Raw genomic sequence first — 8321 nt, forward strand, 5'->3', positions numbered from 1 at the left:
TAAAAAAACCTCGTAGCTTAACACATATTTTTTCAATAAAAAAAATAGATTTATTCAATATTATTCTTCCAGCCCTCATAGAAATGTGCAGCAGGTCCGTTCCCATTTAATTTCTGCTCTACCCATACATGAATGATGCATCAACAAACCCAGAAACTGCAAAAAATATTCAGCAATCTTCTTTTAGCCAAGAACAGCTTAACCTGGCAGTTTTAGCTGAAACCAAAGCTCGGCAATTCACCAGTTACACGAAAAAAAGCGTAAAGAAAAAAAAAGATGAAATTTGCTCTATAAATAGACGATATAAAAATCTGTATACAACAACATTGAAGCAGAACCAAATAGTTCCGATATGGCTGACACCTGACTTTACAATGAAAGAATGGCAAACCATCAAAACATAATAGCACGTAAAATGATACAACCCTGGACCATTATCTATTCCAGCACACGGGAGTTCCCTGTGTGCTGCTCAAAATTGTAATAAACCGGACTTGGAAGCTTAAAAACACGGTGTCCTAAAGACGCACTCGTTAAAGCATCCATCTGGCTGCTAATTACACCTGAGATACGGAAGCCTGCTTTCTGCATTGCCACCATTCGCCTTGAGAAATATTCACGGCTATCAATCTCTATTTCATTATCTGACCTGCAAGAGTGATGAAGTGATATGGTTAGTCAAAAGTAAAAGTACAAGTACAAACCACTGTAAATGGTCTGCTTAATCAGTCATTAGTCACGGACTGTCTTTCAGAATTTGATGAAGTGACAGTAGGAAGCCTTCTCTGAACAAATTTTATACATGGAACCAAATTCGGACTCAAATTGTAAACCATGTCATATTGGATCGAACTGCAAACTAACTTGAAAAGAATTTCATCTAGAGGAAACTTGCAAAATGAGATTAAACACAGAAATATTCCTAAACAAAACAGAGGCATTCCACAAATGGATAATGTTCAACAAAAATGGCTTGATGAAGTAATTGTTTGTCTTCATAAGTTTTCAAACAAGTGGACGTCCCACCTGGAAACTAAGCAAACAGAAACATTGATTAAGACACGAAACCCACTCCTATCATCTTCAGGCTCACAATACATATATATTGACACATTTCAGCATCTCCAATGAGTACTATCCTACCATTTCATCGATGATGCAGTACAAATCCAAAAAACAAGAGCTTAATATTGTAGCTACATCATTCCATTTTAAATGGTTGTTAGTTGGTGAATTAATTAATTTTATTCAGAGAAGACACACAAATAGTACCTCATTATCGTTGAGGACCAACCCCTGTATCCTGCAGAAATTAGGTGCTGTATGGTGGCATTCCTTTGTTTCTCTGGCGTTCTTGACAACAAAATCAACGACCACCCACTAGCTTGAAGTTTTGTGTATAAACTGAGACACAGTATTTGCTTCAGATGCTTTTCCTCTTGAAAACAATCAACACAGCCATTATCACGGACTCTGCACCATAAAAATTAAAATGGCAATTCAAATGATAATCACAATGCTATGATAGTGTCCAAGAGAAGTCATGGAAGTATCTATCACTACAGAAATCGATATCTTTGAATCAGAAAGGAATGAGTAGAGGGCATAATGAAAACATCACAGCTTGAACAGGCACTTATGGAGGACCAACTTATTTGAAGAAGGAATGCTATCTGAGTTAGGGAGCCAATATATGAACCCCCAAGAGCACCTTTTGAGTTTTTGCAACAGACCACTAGAAAATGTGCACACAGGTGAAGGCTCCAATGAAATTACCTGTTCATCAATAGAGAAGTATAACTAATATTTGAAGGAAATATGTCGTCAATGTCCATCAATACCACATCTAGACCATCATGTAAAGGCAGAAGACTGTCAAAGTATCTCTCAATCATGAGCAGACTAGCATTTAAATCTCTCTCATATGCTCCTCCTTTATTGTGCTGAACGGCAAGACTCGTGCACATTGAAGGGAAGTCATCTGGTCCCAAGCTGTTGAGTTCTGCATGCAAAGCAAACATCTTGCAGTAATTGTAATCATGACTTAATTTTTGGATCTCAATAACTCCTTTACTCCTGTCCTGGCAGGATTGTAACATAACGGCTAGAGAAACCAGCAAGGTTGTCAATAAAACTCCAACAGTTACAAGGGAAGCAATGAAGATTGTTGCTGCAAAGGATGTCATGTAGAACCCTGATTCCGCCACATAATGGCTTCCCATCTCTGTGTCAAAGAAGATAGAGGTATAAATGCTCAAGCAAAATGAAAAGAGAAAAACAAATGAAGAGGGATGCTAGTCCTAATTTAAGACTTATTACAGGTCAACCAATAAAAATCTGCAAGAAGATCCATCAACCAATTAAATGTTATTTCGTGTGTTATTTCGTGTGGTAAGTGTATAAAGAGGAAAAGGATGGGTACACCATCCAGAGAGCCAAGTTTCATATAAATCAACCGATTACCATAAAAGCTCTTCACTACATCCCAGCTGCCTCCCAAACTTCTTAGAGTTGGGCACGTGAATATTTTTTCTAAATCCTACTTTACATGGATCCAAACTTTCTCTGATGCTAAAACAACTTTTATAAGTTTTAGCTACATTCATTGCTGGTCTGAATCTCTTCTTCTTGAATCAGCTTACCCTTCTGCGTCAAAACATCAATAGCCTGTGTGTCAAATCATGAGATAACATTGTGATTATGCCTTTCCATTCATCCATGAGCAATGTCAAAAGTCAAGGACTCATGGAAGATCCTTAGAATAAACCAGCCTAATAGGAATTTCAATTTTATTCGTGTCATTCCCAAGAATATTTGCACCAATAAACAGTATTTCATACACTATGATTGGTTTCTTCTCCAAAATCCACAAAATGACTTTCCTCAGTCTCCATCACATGCATTCTCTTCTCTCTGGTACCTCCTTATGAAGAAGATAATCTCTGTCATAGATCTCTGTTTTTTTTTTCATGCAATAAGTTTGGTATTTGGATATGGCATGATAACCACACAGTCACTGAATTTAATTAAGACACTTCAAGGTTGCAACCTCAGTTCAGAAAATATGACAATTAGGTCGATCATTGAGGTATTTTCAGTGATGCAGAGCTGTTTGTGTGGATGCTTGCAACAATCAATCACAGATACCAATCAACAGGGTTAAGAAATGGGGGCACTTACCAGAAACTCCTCTACTGGAGAGACTCTGAGCTGAGAACTCCCTCTCCATTTGATGGGCGTAAGCTGACATTGTTCTGTATTCTAATCAACCATTTGCAGCTCAAGTAACATGTCTCAAAAAAATCCACCGTTCCCTCCTGGATGATAAAAGGGTCTCCTGAAAAGAAAAGAAAAGAAATCAAAATTTTGCAATATGAGACACTCAATTTCGCCATATCATCAATCACCGAAAAAGAAAAAAACTACTATATTGAAACATAACTTCCAAATGAGATCAAAACTTACAAATAGACTAATCAACCATGCCAAAAACTACCAGCACCGCATCTCATAACTAGTTTGCCAGCCATTACAATTCCAACAACCACCAAAAAAGAGTAAATTGCAAATCCAAATCTAGTAACCACAACAATATATTCAAATGATCACTCAGAAAATATCCAAAGCTTTCAAGAAAAAATATCAACTTTGTAAAGCTGAAAAAATAATAAAGGTCGTGTCTTATTTCAGCCGATCGATCTAAATCCAGTGTCAATCAAATAAAAATACTAGATCAAATTTCATTAACCAACAGCTGATCAGCCAGTTCTGCGCCAAAACACAAACACAGGCACGAGCAAAAGGTTCTACAAATATTCTACCAATCATTCCAATGGTCCTATTGATCAGTTGATGTGAGGGTATGACTTATGAGTTCCCATTTCCCAATCATCTCACAACATCAGCAAGAATGGATAAAAAGGAAAACAAAAAACTAGCCAGCGACAACAACTCGTAGATAGAGAGAAAGAGAATCAGAACACGGCGTTTAACCAGAAATAAAAAATCACCTTTGCAGTAAAATTAATACTCGTTCTTTATATCATGATTACTAAACCAGAAAGAGGGCGAGAAGCTGAGGAAGACATTAAAAAGCTGGTGGGTTTCTGGAACTGGGCAAGAGGTTGCGAAAATGAATGAATGAAAGCCCCAGGACAGAAAAGATGTTGCTCCATCACTCGCTGTCGTTCTCGTGACGAAGTTTCTTTTTTGTTTGCACTGTGAAGGGATTGATATGTCTTTTGGATAAGATCGAAGGCAAATTTTGCCGTTTGGGAATCGAGGTTGGCAATAGCAAAAATAATAATCATAATCACCAAGTATCATTGAGTTTTTTTACAGTGTTTCAGTGGTTGTTTTTTAAAAATAATTGTTTATAAATATATTAAAATAAATTTTTTATTTTTTAAATTTATTTTTAATATCAACACATTAAAAAAATTTAAAAATATTTTTAAAACTAAAAAATAAACAGTTCTTACAAATTACAAATAAAGTTATCATATATATATATATATATATATGACTAAATTTTTTAAAATGAGTTTTTTTAAAATAATAAATTTTTATGAAACAAGATTCAGGTGAAGATAGTAAGTTATTGCTAATAAATAGAAATATACCGTTGTAATGAAATAAATCACCATGATGAAATGATAATCATGAAAGTAGTAAAGGGGCCCCACCCTTTATCAATGCATTGAGATTTTTTTATTGGGAAATCCATCGCTGCTGTGCTTCCATTTTCCTTTTATCATCGGGGAGTTAGCAACTGGTTATTTGTCTTGATTTTGTTCTTAAAATTTGCTGTTTAATCTGTGATTGTTTGTGGAGAGCTTGTAACCTTCGTTTCGGGCTTAGAGCCCATCTGCTTGGATAATGTTTTAGTCCTCTTTCATTGAAATGATACATATATATATATATTAACAAAAACAATAAAGGGCGTTGGCTTAACGCCGTGGAAAACACTGTGCACGTAGGGGGGAAATTATTCACTGCGGCAATTAAATTACAATTTTTTCATTTGAAGAAAAATTAGGGTACCTTGATTTTGAGAGTGATTTCGACTTTTTCAAATGTTAATTAGTCATTAATTTTAATTGTCAAGGATTATTTTTAGTTTTTCAACTTTTTGTGAGCACTAAAATTACTAATTTACTTCTATAATAACAAAAATATAAATTCCCTTAAGTTTATAAAAAAATTAAAGCATCTGTTGGGTGATTTAATTTTTTTTGTTTGTTTTTTTTTTACTAATCCCCAATCATAAAGGGCATTTTGAACTTTTTTTATTAATAATTAAATTTCAATTAAAAAGCTGTAGAAACATGGACCTCGCATGTAAACGCGTGGGAAGTACTCGTGCTTTTTAAGTGATGCGTGCAACATATCTTGATGGTCAAATTTATTGTTCAGCTGTGGAGTTGGAAGCGTTGCCTCACCTTTTTCCATTTAATGTGGCGTGTGATGATGTCTGATAGGTGGTTTCTCACCAATAACCATTTTTTCCCTTTATTTTCTCTCCCGTACCCTAAAAGGCACACATCAACCCTCTTTGTTTTTGGTGTTTTAATTTCAATTTTTATTCTTTTGATTTTTTTTCTTGACCCTTTTAGAGAAGTTTTGTTTGTTTTTTATTTATTCTTTCAATCACGATTTGTTATGTACATCATGATCCTTTATATTGTTTGTGTTTTAATTTCAGTCCTTGTTTTTTTTTCTTGATCATTTTATAAAAATTTTGTTTATTTTCAATTTAGTCATTCAATGACAATTTGTCACGTATTTGTTTTTCAATTTGGTAATTGTTCTCTTGATTATAATTTTTTCTGACCCTTTTGTTAAAGTTTTATTAGTTTTCAATTTAATCATTCAATCAAAGTTTATGGTGTATTACTTTTTCTAATTTGGCTCTCATTTTTTTTATTTGTTTTTCCTTTTGTTAAAGCAATTTTTATTTTCAATTTAATCCTCCAATTGAATTTTTTTTGTTGCCCTTTTATTTACTTTTTTATTTCAATTTCCAGACTCATTATTTTTATTATAATTTTTTGTTTTGAATCTTTTTGTATAATTGTTTTTTTTCTTGATTTTATCATTCATCATTTAATTTGTCGAAGATTAGGTTTCATGATTTTTCTATTATAGCGCTTCTAATCTAATGACCCGAGTTATAGATTTAGAAAGTTAATGCAAGTTGATTTTTTTAGTTCATTTTATTTTTCAATTTTATTGTTCGATATAATTTATTTTTCTTGAAAAAATTGGTTATATGGTAATCTTTATTTTTTTATATTGATTTATTATGATTTCACGATCTAGAACACGAGTTGTACAAATTTTTTTTGGATGAAGTTGTTTTTTAATTATCTTACTTGAAATTAATTTTGAAAGATATTATTTTGATTCACTAATGAATATGATTTTTTTGTTTTATATAGATGAAAATTAATTTTAAAAACACAAAATATTTACTTTTATATATTATTTCTAATACGTGCATAATATATATATATATATATATATTCTGATCTATCTACTGGGATATGCCTGTAATCATTGCCGACTTGATTTGTAAGAGGGGGCCGTTGCCTCCTTGGAGTGAAAGTGCCAACTGCCAATCACTATACATCGGGCACTTGCCTCCAATCAACAATTGTGCACTTGTGATTTTAGGCCTTCTGCTGGTAATTAGTCAACATTCAACTGACAAAATGACCATATAGCAAATCAAGTTACCATACTCGAATGCCTTGTCTTTGTCACTCCCTTCTAAATAAAACATCATGAATAAAAAGAGAAAAGTGATGTATGTATATAACTCATATCCAATAAAAATTCAATTTGACTCATCCAAAACCACAGGACGCAGAATGGTGGGCTGACGACAGAATTGCGACAGAAATGACGCCACCAGCTCCACCATCAGGAAAACGTGGTTCATTTATCTTGCTTGTCTGGTCGTGGATTTGTGTGTTGGCGGTGCCAGTAGCAGCGGCAACTCTTCCCCCGTGGATCTCCTTCTTTCAACTGGGCTTGTGAATTTGGAAAGTTCGATTGTTGTGACGCTATATGGATTTTTTTCAGTTGATTTATGCAAGATTTTTATTAAACCTGCAAATAAAAAACCCATTAGATATACAGAGAGACAGGGGGAGATAGGCAATCACAAAGAAGGTAGAAGATAATCTGAAATCCAATGGATTACATGAAGAATCAAGCTTCAAAAACAATTTCCTTCCCATAAGAATTTCAAGTCATTTTTCAAAGAGAAGAAACAGAGAGATTGAAATCTTAAAGAGAGAGAGTAGTTTTTATTTTCATTGCTCCCTGACATGTTTTTTTTTTAGCAATGAAAGAGGAAGGGAAGGAACAATTATTTGTCTGGTGATGTCCTCTCAAGAAAACAAATCAGGACACGCAGCAGATTAGAAAATGAATGGAGGTGAAACGTAGCAAGCAAACAATCGTTGAAAAGACATGAACTGCCAAAAGGTTATGACTGCAAATGAAACTGAAATTTAAGAAACGAAAAGAAAACAACATAAATGTAACTTGGTTGTCCGCTTACAAAATTAGAACATAGCCATCAACAGAACTGGCACAGAACTAGGAGAGATAGACAAAGTGGCCAATGGAAAATACCCCGTCTTGTTCAATGACACATAAAATCAAATAAAAAAAATGAGTAGCACTTGAGGGTCTAGCTGCTGTGGTCAACCGTGTGATTTGTTCAGTCTCCGTCTCGGATTCGACCCTCTATGTGCACGCCTGTCACCCCCGCGGTGCCTTACCTGTCCCTGGGCTTGCAGGATGTCCAGTAGGCCGTGGGAAATAGTCGTGGTGCGCGCAAGCTGGCTCGGACACCCCACGTAAATAAAAAAAAAAGAAAAGAAAAGAGTAGCCCCGCAGTAAAAAAACTAAACACCGCCATTGAAAAACTCAGTAATCAAAAAACGAAATTGCTAGTGGGGAAAGCCTATTTGTTTTAATCTTTTTAATATTTTTTAAATTATTTTAATATTTAAAAGATAAAAAAAATATATTTTAAAAGCCATCATTCACACTACACTCTCAAACCACTAACTACTTAGAAGCAAAATTATATTTTCCCACAATACTAACCGGGTTAAATAAAATAGCACTAGAAAAATTTTAAGGGGTTGTTTAACTGGTTAGATCTTGAGTTTGTTTTTTAATGGTCATGAATTCGAGTCCTTTTATAGCCATTGAAAACTTACATGGTTATTAATTTTAAGATTCGTGAAATTAATCAAAATATACATAAATTAATCCGAAGATCCACGTTAATAAAATAAAAT

The 8321-nt window shown here is 34.0% G+C and overlaps 1 protein-coding gene and 1 long non-coding RNA gene across 4 annotated transcripts; both read right to left on the bottom strand.

The window, feature by feature from the left end:
* Positions 1 to 261: 261 nt before the first annotated feature.
* LOC133695946 (uncharacterized protein At2g39920) lies at positions 262 to 4238 on the bottom strand. Of its 3 annotated transcripts, XM_062117930.1 has the most exons (6): positions 4011 to 4238; positions 3466 to 3576; positions 3181 to 3337; positions 1777 to 2224; positions 1273 to 1473; positions 262 to 649 (listed from the first exon to the last, which is right to left on the bottom strand). In XM_062117930.1, the coding sequence occupies exons 3-6, from the start codon at positions 3248 to 3250 to the stop codon at positions 439 to 441; spliced, it is 930 nt and encodes a 309-aa protein (XP_061973914.1). In that variant the 5' UTR covers positions 3251 to 3337; positions 3466 to 3576; positions 4011 to 4238; the 3' UTR covers positions 262 to 438. The 3 variants fall into 3 exon arrangements, with proteins under 3 accessions (XP_061973914.1, XP_061973913.1, XP_061973915.1); XM_062117929.1 differs by lacking the exon at positions 3466 to 3576 and having other exon boundaries at positions 4011 to 4237; XM_062117931.1 differs by lacking the exons at positions 3466 to 3576; positions 4011 to 4238 and adding an exon at positions 2464 to 2667.
* Positions 4239 to 6790: 2552 nt separating this feature from the next.
* On the bottom strand, positions 6791 to 7508 carry LOC133696038 (uncharacterized). The gene is made up of 2 exons (XR_009842596.1): positions 7208 to 7508; positions 6791 to 7113 (listed from the first exon to the last, which is right to left on the bottom strand). It is a non-coding gene; the product is annotated as an uncharacterized LOC133696038 (long non-coding RNA).
* Positions 7509 to 8321: the final 813 nt, after the last annotated feature.

The sequence above is a fragment of the Populus nigra genome, chromosome 6, assembly GCF_951802175.1.
Source record: "Populus nigra chromosome 6, ddPopNigr1.1, whole genome shotgun sequence".
Taxonomy (NCBI): domain Eukaryota; kingdom Viridiplantae; phylum Streptophyta; class Magnoliopsida; order Malpighiales; family Salicaceae; genus Populus; species Populus nigra.